General features: G+C 32.4%; 1 protein-coding gene and 1 long non-coding RNA gene across 5 annotated transcripts in view; one reads left to right on the forward strand and one right to left on the reverse strand.

Annotated features, from left to right (window-relative positions):
• Positions 1–22,422, reverse strand: part of LOC126737001 (transcription factor SOX-5-like) — a 416,570-nt gene that overhangs the window by 108,544 nt on the left and 285,604 nt on the right. For all 3 annotated transcript variants that reach the window (XM_050441666.1, XM_050441664.1, XM_050441665.1), the window contains exons 2-3: positions 18,619–19,227; positions 4,423–4,597 (exon numbers count right to left, since the gene is read on the reverse strand). In XM_050441666.1, coding sequence (XP_050297623.1) covers positions 4,423–4,597; positions 18,619–19,223 — 780 coding nt within the window. In that variant the 5' untranslated portion in view covers positions 19,224–19,227. The remainder of the gene's footprint in view (positions 1–4,422; positions 4,598–18,618; positions 19,228–22,422) is intronic.
• Positions 1–22,422, forward strand: part of LOC126737002 (uncharacterized) — a 73,487-nt gene that overhangs the window by 10,219 nt on the left and 40,846 nt on the right. Inside the window, exon 1 of one of the 2 annotated variants that reach the window (XR_007660844.1) lies at positions 8,625–8,809. The exons of the other annotated variant lie outside the window; for it this stretch is intronic. This is a non-coding gene — a long non-coding RNA (uncharacterized LOC126737002). Of the gene's footprint in view, positions 1–8,624; positions 8,810–22,422 lie in introns of those variants that run through there. 2 annotated transcript variants of the gene reach the window in all.

The raw sequence follows: 22,422 nt of genomic DNA on the forward strand, positions 1-22,422 counted from the left end.
TTCCTCCTCTTATTTCAGTGTTTACTCTTCTCTTTTATGGAAATATGATGCGACTCAGTTACTTCAACTTATCGAGGGCTTAATGGTCAAACAACATTAACTAACAAATTTTTCGACTTTTTTGCTCTCAACCAACGTACAACTTTATGTGACGAATTATCTCTGCTATTAGCCATAATAAAATTAGGTATAACTTTAACTACATTTTTCTATGATTCTCTTAGAAACAAACCTAACAGAGTTAGCGTTTTTTTAAAGCAATACCTTAGTGGACTAATTGTTGAAAAGAAGAAGTTTTCCTCTCGAACTAATTATCCAGCATCAAAAAGGCAGAAAGCCAGAGCATCCTATTTGGTAAAAAATAAAGAAAAGAAAGAAGTTTGTCAGGGTTTTTGTCTCGTCACGTATAAAATATCCAATACTGTCATACCAAACTTAAGAAGAGAAATGACCAAAATATTTCAGATAAAGATAAATATGGTAAGCATAGTCCTAGTGTAAAATTGCGAAATTTTCGGCTTTGTATTATCGATCATATTAATTTCTTTAAAAGAGTTTCACATTACGCCAGAAAAGACAGCTTAAAAGAATATTTATCCGGAGTTCTAAACATCAGAAAAATGTACGTCGAAAATGCAAAAACGAGAATATCAGTTCTGAAAAGTGTTGGTTTTACCGAAGGATTTTCGGTAAAACGTAAACATCACAGCTATGTAGTGTTAGAGTCTGATGATGATAACTGAGTGAACTCATCGAGATGCATAACTCTTTGAACAAAAGATTGGCATTTTCATTTCTGAAGAAAAGTCTTCCAGCCCTTCTCAACCCGCTATATTATAGCCACACCACCTCAAGAATCAACTTTTACTTACAAAAAAAATTCAATATTGCATTTCACATTCCACGAAAACATTACTACCCTAATTGTACATTTGCAAAAATTTCAATGATAAGGAAAACCTTTTGCATGCCCAAGAACTCGAAGAACCCGAAGAACTCGAAGAAATTTATAAAGAAAAGAAAGTGTACGAGAGTTGAAGAATATCTTTAAAAATCGGGAAATTATTAATGAAATTAATTTTTGTGAATTTTATTTTGAAGCTGTTCGTTATTGTCCTCAACTAAGAGCCAAGTCAATATTTTATAAAAGTCGCTTTGCTGTATTTAACTTTACAATATACAATGTTGCATCAAGGAAGGCAAGAAATTGCGTATGGCACCAAAGATTAGCAGGTCGTGGAAGTTGCTTCCTCTTTGATCAAATATATGAAAACATTATCAGATTAAAAATCTTTTTGCTTAATGTCAGATACTTGTACAGGTCAGAATAGGAATGTGGCAGTTACTGATATGTTGTTTTATGCTGTCCATATTCTTTATATTCCAACAGTCGACAATTGATTTTTTTAAACCCGGGCACTTCCAGATAGAAGCTGATTCAATGCATGTATATATTGAAATAGCAAGCAAAGACCTTAAATTATTTTATCCATCTGGATAGTACACAGCAATACGAATGGCTTCAAAGCAAGAGAAATACAATGCGATTGGAATAGATCAAAATTATGTTTTAGATTTTAAAGAATTAAAAGGGAAACCCAATTTAAAATAAAAAACTACATAAAACATAGCAAAACTGATTTTGATGGAAATAAGGTAAGGTAATAAGACATTAGGAAAAAAAATGATATCGATCATGTGTATTTTAAATACGATGATAGAATACAAGACTCTTAAAATTTGAAATTCAGAGACATCAGATGAGATTTTTTTCCAAAACCAACATAGAGATAAATCAAAAATATACCGCTCCCATTCCCATTGATAAGAAAAAGTTGTGTGGCTTACACGAACTTTGTCAAAATGATATAAGTAATAAAATAATCTTATTATCCTTTTTATTACACATTGCAAGAATTAACTCAAAATCAAGATCAAGACTTCAATGAGTCAGAAATTATCACCATGTATATTTTTAATATATATTATATTTTCCTAATAATTTCTTTATTTTTTTAGTTATAATTAAAAAAAAATTAATTTTTAATCTATTATTTCTTTTTGAAACTAATTTTTGTTATACCTGATACTCAAAACCAAATACCCAAATACATTGATCTTTTATTCAAAGTAAACATTTATTGACATTAAGTTTCTAAAATTTTTAACCCAATTTTCAAAAAAAAAAATTATCTTGTGTGAAGTAAATATTGTGCAAGTTAGAAAATTAGTAAAGTGTCTCATAATATGTTTCTTTTACGTCTTTTTGGATTAGCACTGGTTGGTTAGATAATTAATTGGTTTGTTCTTTTAACTATTTTTTTTTCTTTCAAATCTATTCTTTTATTAAAGAAGGAACTATTGAAATGAACTAGATGATGTTTTTTTCGTTTTGTTTTTTGCTTATGAACTCTATGTTTTTAATTAGTAAGTTTCTAATTGTTTTAACTGCGTTGTCCTTTTTGAATTTATGTTTGAACAAAGGCTGTTAGTTAATTTTTGCCTATTTTAAGGAAAGGAATTTCTCGCTATTTTGTTATGTAAGTTCATGTTATTATTTCAGTGCCTGAGGAAGCTGAAATTAAACCGGCAAAACGTCGCACTAAATTAATGGTGTTTTATTCGTACTCCTAAGTCCCGATGAATTCTGCCATTTGCAAAGATTATTAATGTCAAAAAACCTCAAATTAAAACTGACCAAATTGATAATTTTTCCATTAGAAAAATGCAATTTACAATAAAAAGGTTCAATATTTTTCATATAGCAGATTTTTCAGCTGTACTTGCGCAACTTAAATTGATATATTATGAAACTTTTTTTTTTGATTTCTGAAAATACATTATTTTGTCGTTAGTGTTGTTTGATACTAAGCCCTCGTTATGTTTCCTCTATATCGCTTTGGTGTTAAATAAAGCTTTAGATTAGCTACCTATCAGATAGTTTGAAAATCTATATTATTAAAAAATATCTCAAAGATCTACTTGGTTCGAAAAGTTGTAGGCTGTATGACTTAATTATAAGAACTATTAATATAGAGTATTTAGGTAGGACATTTTCCAAAAAGTAATGATGATATGGATGAAAAATGATATGAAAAGCTCGCATCGAGATTTATCAAAAATAAATATCTACCACCCACAAGATGATTTATTTCTTACTCTTCTTCTGCCTATTGACAGGTTTCTTTCTTTTTTCGTCTTCAAATTTTCCATGATTCCTAACAAATATTATCTTTCTCAGATATTTTAAGGATTAATAATGATACTAAAAATTGGAAAAATATTCCTACTGTATATTAGTCGCATCTCTTTTGTCCATTTGGAGTTTCTTCCTCATTGTTTTTAAATTCTCTTCAAGATGTTCATGATCCACGACAAATATCGCCGGACTCAGCTTCCCAATTACTAATTTTTTATTTAAATAGTTTCTCTCAGATTTATAATGATGATGGAACAAAGGGTCTAACCCGACGCCTTAGAAAGACTAATAGAACAAAATATATTAATTTAATAGTAGATAGTGACAATGAGTAGATAAAAACAAAAATGAAATATTCGTATCCTACTAAGTTATGCCATTAGGACCTTCGAACCCTCGTCGATTGCGTCCAAAAAGCGACAAACAAAATGCGATAATTACCGATAATGGACCGGACAGTAATTAATACGTGGAATAATAATAAACGACAACGAGAAGAACATATAGAGAAAAACAGACACGCGGGGCACAGTCATATCAATAGATGCGATGGTAATTAGCCGTTATTGTACAACGGAGGCAGCACAAACACAGCATAATGGTGGAACAGCAAATAAATGGACGCTTTGTGTGCAAACATAATATGCGTGCACAATTTTGATTTGACGTTCAATATGGCGTATTTGTTTTGCTTGCTTTGTTGCATTTTCGCGTAATTGCCGGCGTAGCCTTTTGGGAAGTGTGTTTTATATTTGCGTATATTTGTTTGAATGTGGACGTTTGTATATCTTTTTTTTTTAAATAGATTCGAAATGAGTATATTATTGGTAAAATGGGGCTGGTTTTAGCTTTTAAGTTTTACCTAATTAGGTTTATGGTCTTTCAGTATTTTTAATGCTAAACGATAATCGATCTTAGTATAATCGTAAAGGTCTAGCCTCTAAAGCCCATAAATCGCCGCGAACACTCTTGGAAAAAGTAAAATTAAAATCAACCAAGTTTGGTTGGGTCGAGACAAGCGGTTTGCCCAAGTAGAGTCCGCTATTAAAATAATAAATGAGGCGATAAGCCTAGGTATTACTGACCGGTATCGAAAGCACAGCGGGCCCATCATTCTCGGCCCGCATATTAATGGGAGAAATAATTGAGCATTTTTCAACTGGCTTGAAAGGGGTGCCTATCTTACTAAGGTACAAAATGGCACTATTTTTTAGCTAATTTACCTTGTTGGCTTCCTGTTGTTGCTGGAACTGTTGCTGCTGTTGCTGTTGCTGGATGAGTAGCTGCTCGCGGGCCATTTGAAGCTGCACGATCAGTTCTGATAGTTTACGGTCTTTTTCCATTAAATTATCACCGGAGAGAGCTTGTTGGATTGCGGCTGAAGTTGGTTCAACGTCACTGAAAAAAAAAAGAGAAATTTAAAGGTGGACTTCACGTCAGTAGCTGCTGAATGCTTTAAAATTTAAGACTGCGTCAATAACTCTTTATTTACTAAGCTTATAGAGTTTCATTAAATATATTTGATTAGACTATTAACGGTTCATCCGTATTTGTAGAGTTTTTGGTCGACTAGTTTTGATCTACTGGTGCTAGAGTTATAAAATTTACTTCTTTGGGTTATTATTTGTTTTTGCTAAAATGCCAAAAATACTCATTAAAACTCTAAATGTAATAACAGAGATATATTAGAAGATAAATAAACGGTCTCCTTAAAGGCAGACGACATATAATTCACTCATGTCTTCCTCAGTTATGAGTTATGAACATAAGCATTATTACAAAACTTAAGAAATGCATGGTTATCTACTTAAACGCATTAAAGACTAAATTAAATTTTTCACGTTGCTAGACCCTTGTTGGATGACAATTTGAGTTTTTGGAGATATTTTATTAAATTATTTAAAGCTTCCTCTAAGATATGAATTATTGTTAAAACTTTTAACCCAATACTTCTTTAGGTATCATAAGATTTTAATAGAATATACCCTTAAAGAGAGTCGGTAAAATTCACTTTTATCTACTGCTAAATAATAAGTTAAGTACCAAGTTATCATTTTATTAAAATAACTTCGATTACATTTTTAGCTTATAAGATACATAGATACTGATAATTACTTACTGAAGCTATAAAAGTCGCACCTCTGAAGATATTTCAAGTGTTAGACAAGACAATGTTTCTTTCTAAGCAGTAACGACATAAGAACCGCTTGTACCTTCTTTCTTCTTAATTTACAGTCACTAATATTACAATAAAATTAAAAGCCAAGTAAATAGGTACAAGATTGAAATCATTTCAATAAACTATTGATTCTAAAAGATATAGTCATTTGAATTTTGCCTCACGACGGAATATTCTTGCTGGACCAAGCTTGGAATCTTTGGTTGATAACTAGTAAGTACAAACTAAACTTCATTTGATTACTAATGATGGATTACCTACTAACTCTAAATTTTGTATTAGTTTAATTATGAAACCTTAACAAAACTACTATTTAAGTACGAGTAGTAGCATACATTAACACAAGTCGTAAAACATAAAAAATAAATCGTTTTTATTTACTTGTTTATCCACGCGCCCACCCACAAGCCTTTAAAGCTTAAGATATCAATAAACTTATCATTTTCCATAATTCCTTATCGTGTCCCTAAGATCCCCGTTAAACTCTGCCCGAGAATACAACAAAAGATAAACCGATTACCTAATCGAGTCTATTATAAATAATTATCATTATTCAACTATTGTTTACTCAGATCCCATTCATGCATGGTACATTCATGTTTATAGTTTCTCATTTGTTAAATGATAAGTTAATTATAAATTATTGCATAATCTCGTCTTTTAAGGTAGTTATATATAATTATATCAATTCTTATTTGTTTTTTATGCTTTTTTTGTTTTATTTTTATTGGTAAAATTTTTGAATAATAGTCTTAATTATTAGTTAATAATCTTCCAATCTAAAAGAAAATTTTAAACCTTTAACCAAGAAAATAAAAAAACTCAACTTCTATACCCACTCCAATTAAATGAATTTTTACTTTATAATATAAGAACTGCATAAACAGCGGACGACGGGCGCATCAAGAAGAAAAATAAAGACGGTTCATATTTAAATTACCTCATACAATTTGATTGCATCGAGCAAATATCTGCGCGGTAATAAACATTATTAGATCTCTTCAAAAGAACCGGCATCTAATATCGGTTTTACATAATTCAACCTTTTTATAGTCTTGGAACGTCAAAAGAGCGCGATTGCTACTTTGGAGATGCTAATATCAACTGAGGTAATCATCGTCAGTGCCATTGGAGATGTCTTATGATAATAAATATTCTCGTTTAATGCTTATGAGGGTGTAAATCTAAGAAATAGTGCTGATACGCAACTGAGTTAATCCAGTTTGTCATAAAATGAGGATGTTCTTAAAAATTGTAAAAGAAACATTATAATAAATGATAGAAGCAGCTTATATTTAAAGCTTAATGATGATTTAAACTTGGTTTTTCCTAAGCAGGTCATTGCTGGCTTAAAGTTCTTGTACTAAAGCTTGATTTAATGAAGATTTCGAATCAGCGATAATAAGTTTTAAGGATCTAAGCCCAATACCAACAGAAATTTGAGCTCTATCGAGTAGCAATGCATTTCACCTCTCAGTAGCAAAATATATTACGGATGAATGGAAGCTGTTATCAATTAACAGTCCAAAGATTTCCATATCCTGGTTGCCTTGTTAAGCTTTTTCGAGCAGCTTGCTACTCTGTATCGTCTTTCTCTCTAATCCATCTTTACGTACAGATAAATTTTCAAGAAGTAAAAAGGGTCTACTAAAAATTTATCAGTAAGCTCCCAAGAACTCTTAGAGAAGCATTTAAAAGTAAACCCTCTATCAGAACCAAAGAAGGCATGGAACGCAATGAGAAGCAACATTCTTATCTTATTAAGGCCTTCCCAATCACCTAGTCCCATAGAGGCTTTCTCTATCTAATCCATCATTTAACTTCAACTGCATATCCAGGATGGATTTCCAACAAAGTCAAAGATTTGATAAAATAGCTTTAGGGACTCTCGGGGAAAAGTATTTGGCAGAAACGAAAACCTAACAAAAGAAGATTAAAGCAAAAGGGATTGAGAAAAGAGTGGACGAGGCAATTTACTGGCATTTTTAGGATAATATGGACCTTTATGCTTTCATTCCCATCTTCATCTTGATATCCACGATGAACCTTCAGCAGGATCAATAAAAACTTTATCAATATGCTTTAGCGGTTCTTGGAGAAGAATTTAGCTTGACAATATTGAAAAAAAGAAATAGGAGACATGGAAGATTGGAAGGTACAATTAATCTATAATCTAAGAATCTTCATGTTCTGGTAATATTTTTCCTTACGAATTCTAGATCTTTAAAGCAGTAGCCTCCCTGGAAACTTTTTTGTTCAACTTATCCTTCATTATCAACTAAATATTTATAATATAGTTCCAAAAAAGACTGAAGACTTTAACAGTTAATGCTAGAATTTCTCGGAAAAGTATTTAGGAGAAATAGAAGCTTTATCAAAAGAAAAAAAAGATCACGGAACAATGAAAATTGCAATCATTTAACAGTCCAATGATTCCTATGCTCTGGTAGCTATGATTGATGAAAAGACGGCACTTTTGCCATGTCAACCCTTTTTCAACCGGCCAGTTACCCTGAAAGCTTTTTCTGTCTAATCATTCTTTATCTTTAACTGGATATGCACGATACACCCATCTTGTTGAAAAACTGTTTCCAACTTAAATTCATGAGAATTATCTATAATAGTCTCAAGGATCAGTAGTTTTACTGCATTTTCCAACATGTTTAAGTAAAGGTCCCCTGTTAAATTCTGGTTTTTACTACACCTGAACAGGTATAGCTAAGAAAGTAAAAATAAATAAAAATGTCAAAAATGAGATTTTGAAAGGCTGCCATTTTGCTATGGGTATTGCATAATTGCTTCTATTAAATCTTTTATTTAATTTAATTTTTCAAAATGACGTCCCGCTGCCATTTTGAAGTTTTGCAAAATTTGCTAGGGATCAAAAAGTAGTACTTAGGTTGCTATGATGCGTGACAAATTTTTAATTAAGGGCCGTACTGTATATATAAATGGAACACCAAACACACATAAAACAGGCTTTATGTAATATTTACTTTGTCGACTGTAGTTTTCCTAAGAACAATCCATTTCCAACTAATTTTAAGCACTATAGAATAAAATTCAAATTTGGCGCCTTATTAAGCCGTTTCCGTTTAGGTCTACTCCATGATATGGAGAGGTCGCTGTTGTCGTCGATTTTTTCTGTTATTGCAATGCATACTGGGGATGGGACGGTTCATTGCGCTGTTGTGACTGACATATTCTGCATCTTTCATTTTCTTTTTAGATTTGGATAGTTTAATCCCTAGCAGCAACAAATTTTTTGTAATGAATAACTGACTTTTCTTTTGTGAGTTTTACTTTCGCCGCTATATCGGTGTTTCGTGGTCGCGACGGTAAGCAAAAGTAATTTTAAATTGGAGGCTTTGGACTGGACTCTCTCAGCTTGAGCTTTATTCGAAGATGCGACAGTATAGTGCTGTAAGAAGGTTAGTATGTGAAATATATTAAAAATGCCTAAAAAAGCAATTTTTTTTTTGTAAAAACACTTAATTCAAAAACAAAAACTGACGCCCATGAAGAAATAATTTTTTGTTTTAGAAGAAATAATGCTTAACCCAAAAATTACATAAGCTACACGAAAAGACATTGAGATTGAGATTATATCGTGGCCCCTAAAAGGCTAAAACGTGAAAAATATAAATCACCACTGTATATTTGAAATAAAAGTGATTTTTTTCTAAATATATCCTTTTGTATAGTTTTTCTGCCATTTCGTTAATATCCTATAAATATCCAAAAAACGTAAATATTCTTGTCCCATATACATCCACTGGATAGCCAATAAGTCCCCTAGACATTTATAGTTCTATCCAAAAGACGTTTATGCGATCAACTTGGCATGATCCCATTTGTGTCCCCTACTGCTCCAAAAGCACGTCCCTGGGACATCCCATCCTTCATTTCATGAGATGTAACGGGACCTTCCTGAGATCGTCCAAGGGCCTACTTATGCTGACTGGGTTGCTGTCTGTACCTCAAATTCCTGGTTAAAGACTTTGGATGTGCTAACGCTCTAAACGCAATATTACTGTTTTAGTCTCCCTATTGCTTGTCACAAATATCTCTTCAAGGGATGTCATGACAACTGTTTTTTAGACATAAATCATGAGCATTATTTAAACTTCGTGACTAGAGTTTAAACATTAAACTTAGTAGAGGTTTAAAGAGATTGTGCTAATACCTTAATATTAACACGCCACTACGAAAGGACTGACATAAGGCTAGTAAATAAAATTTCCATCAAATTTTCTCCTAAATATCTTATATTAAATATAAAAACGTTAATTTTCTTTAAACAACTAAAAACCTAAAACTTATTACTAAGTAAACACACTCATTCCAGCAAGCACTCGAATAAAATTAAATTTTAAATTTAATTAAACACCAAGACAAAAGTAATTAACTAAATTAAACCCTTTGGCCTTAATACAAATAACGTAACAAAATTATTATTGTTTAAAATAAAACACACAAGTGAAAATTACAAAGGTACCTTGTTTCTATGTGAAGACACAGAAAAACAAAATCCAATACACTGCTGCTTCCACACTATACGCTTCCACAAAATGTTCAATAGTCTTGTCCTCGGTTCAGTAACAGCCTCCTCACTAGTTATTAAAACTGTTCATGGAAAATGTTATAAATGTTGACTTTTCTGTTCACAACTTTATATTCTTACGAAGCGCCCACAAAATAATATGCTTTAACTTAAAGGCAATTTAATAGCTAGTTTACAACGCTTTTAACTGCAACGCTCAATTTTGCAACATAAATTTGCTTTTTATTTAAATTATTAAATACAGGAAACAGGACAGGAAAGGTTTTATACCATTTCCGTCAAAAGACACAAACTGTTTACTAACTCTTTAAGAAGATCAACTTATGTGAAACAAAATTAACATCGACTTCGATGTTTTGGGTTTTTGATTTTACGTCGCTGGCTGGACGGAGCAGAGATCTTGCCTGGTTTGCATTTATCGTCATACTGGGTGTGGTGCGGGGTAAATTTCGTGTCGCCGCGGCTTGATCGGGGCAAGACAGACCCAGACACCAATTCCAGGTATCGGAGAGTTTTTGTAAACTGTAGTTATTATTTGAGACAAATTTAATTTGTCTGTGTTGAGAAATTGATTTCGCAACATTTTGGGGCCCGGTTGGAGCAAATTGCTCCAAACTACAGAAGTATCCCCAACTAATTTAATGAGGACAAAAAGGTTTCAGGTATATCTTGTTGAGGCAAAGGACAGACCTTGGCCACACTTCGAGTAAAAACTCCGTCCTTGTTTTTAAGTTTCACAACTCTTACTTTACCATCATCTCCGGGAATGACTTCTATGACTCTGGAAAGTGACCAATGAAATGGTGGAGAGTTATCTTCCTTTAGAAGAACAAGTGAGTTGAGTTCTATATTTGGAAATTCTTGAAACCATTTTGGTCGATTTTGCAAACGATTTAGGTAGTCTTTAGTCCACTTTTTCCAAAACAATTGTTTTATTTGAGTAATACGTTTCCAAAGCGTTAATCTGTTTTCAGGGATTAAAGAAATGTCTTTTTCAGGATATGACATCAAACTAGTACCAATTAGCAAATGACCAGGAGTCAAAACTTGAAAATCATTTGGGTCATTTGATAAGGGACATAAGGGACGTGAATTAAGAATTGCTTCTATCTGTACAAGTATGGTATAGAAAGCCTCAAAGGTAAAATGACTTTGACCAATAATACGATGGATATGATGCTTGGCACTTTTAACGGCAGCTTCCCATATTCCTCCCCAATGAGGACTTCGTGGAGGAATAAACTTAAAATTTATTTCGCTCTGGGACAAAAATTCCTTAATTTGATTAGAAGTTTCAATTTTATTGAAGAATGAATAAATATCATATAATTGGTTCTTAGCACCTATAAAGTTGGTCCCATTATCACTGAAGATCATAGATGGGTTACCACGACGACTTATGAATCGCTTCAAAGCACATAGGTAGTCTTCAGTGGTCATGCTGGAGACTACTTCCAGGTGAACGGCCTTAGAAGACATGCAAACAAAAATAGCCAAGTAAGCCTTTATTCTAGGAGCCTTACGAAGGTTGGAAGATTTTAGGGTAAATGGCCCTGCATAGTCTACACCAACTTGACTAAAAGGTCTAGATACTAACACCCTGTTTTTGGGAAGGTTTGCCATGATTTGTTGAGCTGGTTGCGCTTTAAAACGATAACATGTGACACATTTTGAAATTATTCTCTTAAGGTCTCTAAGACCATTAAGTGGCCAATATCTAGATCGGAAATTTGAAAGAACATTTTGAGCACCTGCGTGTCCAAGTCGCTGATGCTCATATTTCAACATCAATGACACAATATAGTTATGAGACGGTAGAAGTAATGGATGTTTGTGGTCAAACGGGATATTAGCATTTTCCAATCTGCCACCAACTCTTAGAAACCCATTTGAATCAATAAAGGGGTTCAGTTTTCTCAAAGTCTTATCCGAAATATTTTTATTTGACTTTAACTCAGAAATTTGCTTTAAAAAATATTTGGATTGTATGACCTGTATTATTTGGTTAAGAGAATCTCTTAATTCTTGGACCTTTAAAGGGCCAGAATTTTTAATGTTTTTATTTCTGCAATTATGTAAGAACCTAAGCATATATGCTACTGTACGTTGCAATTTCAAGAAACTTGAAAAGCGTTTGAAAATGTTAGACCAAAAAACATCCTGATTTAATACTTCAGTACTAAGTAACGAAATTTTTTTTTCTTCTGGCAAGTTATTTAAACTCTGAAATTTTTTAGACTTTGTCAAATCAAGATCTGGAAGCTCTAGAAAGGCTGGTCCATGAAACCACATTTTAGAAGTTAAAAGATCAGTAATAGAAATACCTCGAGAGGGTAGATCTGCTGGATTGTCAGAGGATTTAATATGCCGCCAAGTAAACTCAGAGGTTAATTCCTGTATCTTGGATACGCGATTAGAAATAAATATATTCCAACGGGATGCATGAGACTCAATCCAAGATAAGGCTATCTCGGAATCAGACCATAGATTTACTGAATCTACTTTAAACCTATTAGTATAAATGTTTATGAGTTTTGTGATTAATTGTGAGAGCAGAAGCATAGCGCAAAGCTCTAATCGAGGAAGTGTAACACTTTTTAGAGGAGAGACTCTAGACTTTGATGAGACAAGAAAACTAGAAATGCTACCATCCGAATAGGATGTGCGTATATAAACGCAGGCAGCATAGGCTTTCATGCTTGCATCTGCGAAGCCGTGTAACTGAATTTCCTTTAAAGGTTTATCCAAAAAGAAATATCTTGGAATTTTGAGATGTTGTAGAAGATGTAAATTGTCAACAAAGTTTTTCCACTGGATAATTACATTACTATCCTTTAAGGGTGTATCCCAATCAATTTTTAAAGTCCAGATATGCCTAATAATCAGCTTACCAATAACAATAACTGGTGACAAGAATCCGATAGGATCGTAGCACTGTGCTACTGTTGAAAGGATTTTTCTTTTAGTAAAGGGTTCAGGAAAAGTCTTCTTAGGACTTGAAATTAAAAAATAATCGACTACTGGATTCCATTTTAATCCGAGAACTTTATTTAGGGTTGAATGAAATTTAAATTCCAATTCTGAATAATAAAGTTGGTCAGTACATGCTGACAAAAATTGTGGTGAATTGCTGCACCATTTATGCAATGGAAATCCATGCTTATTTAATAGGGAGTTGAGTTGATCGTACAGAATTTTAAGATCATTAAAATCATCAACACCTCCTAAAATATCATCACAATAAGTTTGGTTTAGAAGAGCATTTGATGCGACTGAATAGTCAGATGAGTTGTTCTGTGCTATTTCAGTTAACACACGAGTGGCTAAAAAAGGAGCATTATTAGTGCCATAAGTAACCGTTAACAATTCAATGCATTTGAGTTGATCCTCAGGTTTTTCTCTCCAAAGAATATTCAATAAAAAGGTTTGCTTAGGATTAACCAATATTTGTCTAAACATCTTTTCAATATCACAAGTCAGAACATACTTAAACGAGCGAAAACGACACAAAATATCGTATAAATCTGGCTGTACTTGAAAACCCTTTAACATTATGTCATTGAGAGAATACCCTGTTGAAGTTTTACAAGAGTTGTCAAACACAACACGCAATTTAGTGGTTGCACTGTCCTCTCTAATCACTGCATGATGTGGAAAAAAGTATTTTTGTTGGGAAAACTCATTACATTGAGTAAGAGGAACAAATCTTGCATGACCTAGGGACACATATTCCTCGATAAATTGTTTATGCTGTATATAATATTCTGGACTTTTCTCAAACCTTTTCTCAAGATTTTCAAACCTTTTACGAGCAATTAAAATTGAATCACCTAACTTGAGGTGCTCATCTTCATTTTTAAGAGGTAAGTTTACTTGGAAAGTACCATTTTCTAAGATTTTTGTAGTATTTACAAATATAGATTCTGCCAAGTCATCATCTGGGGTGCGAAGCTTAACAGGTGGAAGTTCTTCTAACTCCCAAAACTTTGCAACAATGGTTTCAAGGCATTTTTGTTCATCATTTTGAGCAAAAAGGGCAACAGAGTCTTGACCTGATTGAATTACGTTCAGATGTGCAGTAGAAATATTTGAATTGGAATTTGAAGGATATAAACCTCCAATTACCCAACCAAGATGAGTGTTAAGTAGGGTAGGCATTTTGTTTCCCAAACTAATCATACCAGGGGTAAGTAATTGATAATATAGGTCTGAGCCTATAAGAAGATCAATTTCTGAGGGTATGTTAAAGTTGGGATCAGCTAAGAATATATTACTTGGAATATTCCATGCATATGTATTAATTTCTATATGAGGAAGGGAACATGTAATATTGGGAAGCACTACACAACTTAACTTAAAAGATTTTTGATTAAAATTGGAATATAAAATGACATCCACCATTTTTTGTGAGACGCTATGAGACAGGGCAATACCTGAAACTCGTGTTCTTTTGTTATATGGAATATATTTTAGTTTTTCAATAAGAGAACTTGTTATATAGGAGTTTTGAGATCCATTATCTAAAATACCCTTGACGGTAACTGGGTTGCCATCGGCATCTAACAAGGTTAAAGAGACAGTAGCTAGAAGGACTTGACAGTTTTTGGTAGACAAATTTGAAACTGTGTGGGTCTCTTCGGAATGTTGACTCACTTCATTTTGTGATACATTAGCAGCAGTTAGATTATTATTATTTTGCCTGCAATTATTGTGTGAAGTAAATTCTTGATCGACCATAGAATGGTTTTGATTATTGTTTATTTGGGAATGAATATTGTTCGTATGATTTCTGGCAGATTGATTATTTTGGAAATTTCCATGTATTGATCCTTGGTTAGATCTGGTTGGAAATCGTGAAGTCTGGCTAAAACGATTCTGATTAACTCTGTTTTGTAAATTCGAGCTTGGACTATGGGATTGCTCAAAATCATGAAGAAGAGAATGGTGTCTTTTGCCACAATAAATACAAGTTTTATTAGAAGGGCAATTACTTAAATTGTGCTGAGAAGCCAAGCAATTATAACATAACTGTTTTGATGAAACAGTTTGTCTCTTTCCTGTAAGTGATAAACCTTTAAATTTATTACAGCCTAAAATTACATGTGAAGTTTCATTACAGTATACACATTTTTTATTGTTACCTTGATTTGTTTTTGTGTGTAAGGAAGTATGGGTTTGAACCCTATTTGGTTTTTGAACTTGAGGTTCATTACTTGACAAATTTTCTAGAGTTACACATTTTCTTTCAACAAATTTAATAAAGTCAGTAACACTAGGCAACTGGTCTTGTCTACGTTCACTTTCATAAGCTTTGCGTGTACCTATGTCTACCTTTTTTATCCACAGATAAATTACTAAAACATCAAACAATTCTTCTTTAGTATAGTTTAAGTTATTTAAAGACCCTATACTTCCTTTGCATTTATTAACAAAATCTCTAAGATTAGCTGAGTTAACCTTTGAAACAACTGGAACATCTAAAATTGCACCAATGTGTGCATTAAGGACAGTTATTTTATTTTCATACCTTTCTTTAAGATAAGCTAAAGCTGTAGTAAAATTTTCATTAGTAAAAGATAAATGCTCAACTATTTCAAGTGGCTCACCTCGTAAACAGGATTTTAAATAAGCAAATTTTTGTATATCTGATAATGTGTTATCTTGTATAACAATTGACTCAAACATTTGCATAAAGGAAGGGTATTCTGACATGTTACCCGTAAAATGTTTAATTTTTATTATTTGTAAAATATTCGTAGAAGGAGACATCATTGATTTTCCTACTACTGCTGGCGATGCATTAGAACGCTGTAAAGAAGTATTTAAAGTACCTGACAACTCTTTAATTTTATTATGACACAAAACAAATCCTGTATCACATTTTTCATCTATTAATACCCTATCTTCATCATCTGGTTCACTATTATCTAAAGTTGAATTCAGCTCGAACTGATATTCAATTTCATCTTGAGCTAAATTATAAGTATCTAACGCATTTTGCAACTGATTTATTTTGGTTTCAAAAAAAGTTATATCAATTTCAATATCTTTTTTCTTATCAAGTGAATTTAAAACCCTTGATATTTTACTTTTGGCCAAAGTACGGTTCTTTTTTAACTGGTTAATATCCATTTTGAACTATGAATAATTTAAAAATAGTACTTAAAAAGGTAAACCTTTAAATAAAAACTCAGTAAAGGTATTGATTTGCTCAACAAAATTTGACTGGACTAAATTAGAATCTAATCTAATCTAGTACTAATTTTACTAGATGTAAAATTAAATATAATGGGTGCTGGAAATATGTTTTATTTAGAAAACTTGATGGAACATCCGGCTCGAAGGACCATATTTAAACTTCGTGACTAGAGTTTAAACATTAAACTTAGTAGAGGTTTAAAGAGATTGTGCTAATACCTTAATATTAACACGCCACTACGAAAGGACTGACATAAGGCTAGTAAATAAAATTTCCATCAAATTTTCTCCTAAATATCTTATATTAAATATAAAAACGTTAATTTTCTTTAAACAACTAAAAACCTAAAACTTATTACTAAGTAAACACACTCATTCCAGCAAGCACTCGAATAAAATTAAATTTTAAATTTAATTAAACACCAAGACAAAAGTAATTAACTAAATTAAACCCTTTGGCCTTAATACAAATAACGTAACAAAATTATTATTGTTTAAAATAAAACACACAAGTGAAAATTACAAAGGTACCTTGTTTCTATGTGAAGACACAGAAAAACAAAATCCAATACACTGCTGCTTCCACACTATACGCTTCCACAAAATGTTCAATAGTCTTGTCCTCGGTTCAGTAACAGCCTCCTCACTAGTTATTAAAACTGTTCATGGAAAATGTTATAAATGTTGACTTTTCTGTTCACAACTTTATATTCTTACGAAGCGCCCACAAAATAATATGCTTTAACTTAAAGGCAATTTAATAGCTAGTTTACAACGCTTTTAACTGCAACGCTCAATTTTGCAACATAAATTTGCTTTTTATTTAAATTATTAAATACAGGAAACAGGACAGGAAAGGTTTTATACCATTTCCGTCAAAAGACACAAACTGTTTACTAACTCTTTAAGAAGATCAACTTATGTGAAACAAAATTAACATCGACTTCGATGTTTTGGGTTTTTGATTTTACGTCGCTGGCTGGACGGAGCAGAGATCTTGCCTGGTTTGCATTTATCGTCATACTGGGTGTGGTGCGGGGTAAATTTCGTGTCGCCGCGGCTTGATCGGGGCAAGACAGACCCAGACACCAATTCCAGGTATCGGAGAGTTTTTGTAAACTGTAGTTATTATTTGAGACAAATTTAATTTGTCTGTGTTGAGAAATTGATTTCGCAACAAGCATATTGAGATGATACAGGTGCTTAATAGATTCTTGTTTGAGGTTCTGGTTATATAATTTTTGATCTGCATTAACGGATATATAATTGCCCAATTAGCAAATTTTCGACGCGACAACGTTGCATTGTTACGTTGTCTTACCCGTAGAGACAATCCCGTTTTACACCAATTTGAAAGAGATTTTTTTGGTTGTCTCAACGTTACGCAGTGACTACCCGTTAACTTTTTAAACGTTTTGCCACGTTTTTAGAGTTACTGATTTCTGGACGGATGGACGCGATAACGACAAAAAAAAATTAATTACTTTTTTAACAATAAACTAATAGATAACTCCAGTAGGCAGCTACTCCAAAAATACAACCATTTTAATCCACCTTTTCAACAGTCCTTATTAATATTTGTTTTGTATGTAGTTTAATATGGTGAATTATACGGGTAAAATACCCGTTTTGAAAGATTTACAAGCACTTAATTTATAAACGAAACATAGTTTACTGTGAAAAGATGTTATTTTAGCCCTAAAAAACACGCGCGCCCAGAATTTATACCGGATTTCGCAAAAAAAAATAAGTAATTTTTTTTATTGGTAAGACATACATAAGAAACCCGCTGTCGTTGTCCCTGGTTGGCCTGAAGCAAGAGGAAGAACGGATGGACCCTATTTTAATATTTCACATTGTTTGCAATTTGCAATATTATTTGCAGTACGTTTTTTTACAAACTTTAATAAACAAAAACTTGAACTTTTACAAAAAAATTGCAAGTTTTGTTTGCGTCTGTAGTAAGTTGCAGAATATTAAGTCTTTATATCTCTTCATTTTTTTAAGCAAAACGAAAATATTAAATCCTAATAATTCCAAGCAAAAAAAATGAATTATAAAAATATAGATTAAGTAGGTTATGTTGAATTTTTTTTTCTCTTATTCTCTCTACCTTTGTTTTTTATCCTCTTCCTTAACACGCCAAAAAGCTCCCTCTACAGCGAAAAATGCTTAACACAGACTATCAGGCAATGTAATACCCATTCCCTAACGATGAGTTGTTCTTACTGGGTTTTTGATTCGAAAAATTGAACACGTCTGCCCGTCGTTGTTTTAAGTGTAAATTACTACTGCTACCATCTATAGTAAAAAAATACGTTGAAAAACAGCAGAGTTTTACAACAGTTGCGTTACAGGTGCAATACGTCGAAAATAAACGTCGTTGCAATTTTGCACTGAAAACAACGTTGCAACTAGTGAAAATAAGAGTAATCATAACTTAAATGACTGCAAATTGTTACATGGGTGAATACTTACGAGTTATGGGAGTTAGGCGTCGACGATGGCGTAGGCCTTCTCTCCTCCCTTACCGAACTATTACTGATCTTCGACGTGAGCCTTTTGAGCACATCGTCCATAGACCGTTTCAACGGATGTAAGGAACTATTGTTATTCATTAAACTATTGTTATTATTATTATAGTGAAAATTACTTTTAATGTCCGAACTGGGCGAACTACACTCCGATGAATTCCTCCGCCTCTCCACCTCCTCGTTGTGAAGAGACAGAGCCGATATGCATGGCGACACCGATGTCATCATCGCGTGAGTCCCGTCACCTGACGAAATTTTCGCGGTTTTTGACGGGATGTGATCCTCGTCGAGCGGTTCGTCGAGTTCACTTCCGCATCCACTCGGTGAGGACGATTCCGATAACTTATAAAAGGTCGAAGATGTGTTCACCATGGTCGTGTTGGTGTCTTCTTCGCAGATGTCACTCAGGTTGTTGCTGCTCGTTTCGTCGAGGTCTGTTAGTCCCCCACCGTCGCTGCCGCTGCCCAAGTTCGGTTGGATCAATGGAGGTGCTTCCGCGGAGGTGCCTTCTTGTAGTTTAGTTGGCGGAGACTTTCTTTTTGAAGACATGTTTCTGAAAATTGAATAAGACGATTAACGTAATTGGCCTTTTTAAGTGTCTTAATTAGTTGACGGTTAATTTGTTCCGCGAGTGTAAAATTCATGATAATAAGATTTCCGCAGAATTTAAACTTTCAAGTATAACAAAGAGAAAAAACTTGGTTTTAGATATAGAAAATCTACGAAAGATGGCATGGTTGCTATGACTGATGAAATGGAGGGTGACAATTAAAAATTTGAAATAGACCTATATTATGGAACAAATAGTTGAATATAAAAAACGTTGAAAATAGTTTAAATTAATTGAGAATGAGCATATTATCTCACTTAAATCTGTAATCCGTTGAACAGGGTAAGATGCACTCCTAAAATCTTAAATAGAAAGAGGGGTGTTTTCTTTGTTTAAACTTTTCTCTGTTTATTAAGGAAAACAATAAATAAAAACACATTTTTGAAATTTTTTATTATTATTTAAATAAATGTTCAAAATGTTGGCTACTAATATACTGGCATGTCTCTTAAGAATTTGTTAAGCTCGTAGGTATTTTGTATTGGTTTTTATGGCAGAAAAATCATTGTTTATAAATATAAATATCATTTTATTATCACAGAATTTACTTTAAAACTAACTTATACTAGAATCATTATTTTAAGAATAGTTGACTTTCGGTTCAGTTTTAACAAAAAGCAGGACTTAAGATCTCTAAAAATGGTGTACAGCATAGCTGAACGTATATACAATATTTTTAATTATGGTTTTCATGACAAACATTTCTTCAAAGTGTCAACGAAAGACATGCAGATCAAAATGTAAGCCCTTAATATAAGCCATCTTTGCAGTTAGTAGAGTGTGTGTCTCTCACGTCCTTTCCTAAATCCAAATTGTTCTTCATTGATTAAATTTTTTTTGTTCAGTTTCTAATTGTAGTTTTTTGTAGTTCAGTTCTAATTGTAGTTCAATGCAATTGGTCGATAGTTAATTAATTCTTTTTCTGGTTTTCCTACTTTAAGTATCATGATTATTGTAGCTACTTTCCAGTTATTTTAGAAAAAAATCCATTCTGTAGTACTTTACAAGTTGTACTCTGGCTTTCCTAGGTATCTTTATTAATTAAGGAATGAAAGTGCGAGATGGTTGTGAAGAGAAAATAACTATTTACCCTAATTTCCATGGATATACTGGATAGCTTTTTGTTTGTTCTTAACAATAATGACTTGTTCGAAGTTTTTAGATATGGTCATACATACTTAACTAGACAGAAGACTACATTTTTACCGGAAAAAGTACTTTTAGCTATATACAAAAAAAACTGTAATATCTCGTTTCAAAATTTTTTAACCATTTTCCACAAAATATGAGTTTTATGTCTACAGTAAAAGCAAAAAGGTATGTAACAGATTATTTATTAAATAAAGCTTTTTATTCATCGGAGGAATTCTTTTAAGAATTTGTTGCAGTGTAGTTTTACTAGTTCAATTTTATGCCTTTTTTTGATACATTAACAATTAGATTTTTTTTTTAATGAATTTATTAGTTTTATGATTTACTTTATGTTTTTTGACAAATGTTCAATGCCTCCTTTTTGACTCTCTGTAAGCTTAGGTTATTTTTCAACAAATAAACGATTATTATGTTCACCAACTAGTACCCAAATTTGAATAAATCAGTTTTATCACAAACAAAACGAGAAATCAACCGGGATTAGTCAAGTCAGTTTACAATGAATGAAACTATATCAGTTCGCTTAGCATCTTAACAACTGGATTATTTCGAGAATTAATAAAAAAGTTACTAAAATTTCATCAGTTTTATCTTTATAAACTTTCAAATACTGCAGGCACTTGGTGATCAGTTTCATGAAAGAAAAAAAACCTAATCCTAAAAAAAATTATGTTTAGGCTGATATATTGGGAGATGTTATTATTGGCCCAACATTTAATCTACAAAGCTTAAATGGCGATATCTATGATGAAATGCTAATAAGGTCTACCGAACCATTAATAGAGGTAAGTGAACCGAAACTTTTCTTTAGAAGAATGCTTACTACAAATCTAACATTTATTTATTAATTTATTTATTATCATACAGGTTTTAAAATTTTAATTTCATATAATTACAATTACTATATAACGGGTGTTACAGAATTCAGTGCAAATATTTTAAGAGCTTATTGTTGAAGACAAAGTGTTCTGAAATGCCTCCCCTCAGAGCTACAGCCGGCTCAAATTTCTTGACTAAAATCGATTATTTGAAAGACATTTTTGCCTACTTTTGATATTTTTCGTCCCAAAAATAGTGTAAACCCAGTTTTAAACAAGGATTCACGACGGCTTATCCTTATAATAGCCCATATCTTATGTGTTCGATATAAAATTTGAAAATCTTGAACATTATCTAGTTAGACTTAAGACAAACCATAAGGCAGTCACGTCCTACACTGTTTTTTCTTATTTGAGAGTTTAATCGGGTTTATTAATGCTTCCCTTTCGTTTACTAGTGATTTTTTCGAGAATAAGTAATTGTATCGAAAAAATGCAGGAGAACAACATTTTTGATTTTTTTCAGGGCTAACTTAATGGTATTGCTAGGTTTTTTAATTTCCAATTGAAAACATAAGATAGGAGCCATCAGAAAGGTAAGCTCCCTGAATCCTTTCAAAACATAGGATTTACACCATTTTTGTAATTCAGAGTATTAAGAGCAGCCAAAAAATGGAAAAAAAAAATTGTTTTAAATAACTTATTTTCTTCAAGAAATCTGCGCGAGTTGTAGCTCTAAAGGGAAGCGTTTTAGGACACATGCTTATACGAAAAAAAGCCTTATTTTGACTGCAACCATATGCTCTTAAAATATTTGCACCAAATTTTGTATAATAAACTATAACTAATTCTGGATTTCCGTCCGGCTCTGCTTTGCCTCTGAAGGATGTGGTTACTTCTATTTGGTCCTGGTTGTTTTGTTTATCCTGGTTTCCTTCTATAAAAGTTTTTTTGGCCTTTTTATCCGTTCTTGGCATTTCTTGTCGTGCTTTCAGAAGTTATTAGTATCGGTTATTATAACTTTTCTAGTTTTAATTCCATAATACTTAATTAATAATTCTGAAACTTATTCTGAAATTCATTGTCTCTATTAAGTTCTGTAATTTCTTGTGTGAGGAGGCTCCTTCTAGTTTCGTTTCTATAAAATTTGATTGTTTTTTCTGCCAGT

Source organism: Anthonomus grandis, chromosome 6 (genome assembly GCF_022605725.1).
Source record: "Anthonomus grandis grandis chromosome 6, icAntGran1.3, whole genome shotgun sequence".
Taxonomy (NCBI): domain Eukaryota; kingdom Metazoa; phylum Arthropoda; class Insecta; order Coleoptera; family Curculionidae; genus Anthonomus; species Anthonomus grandis.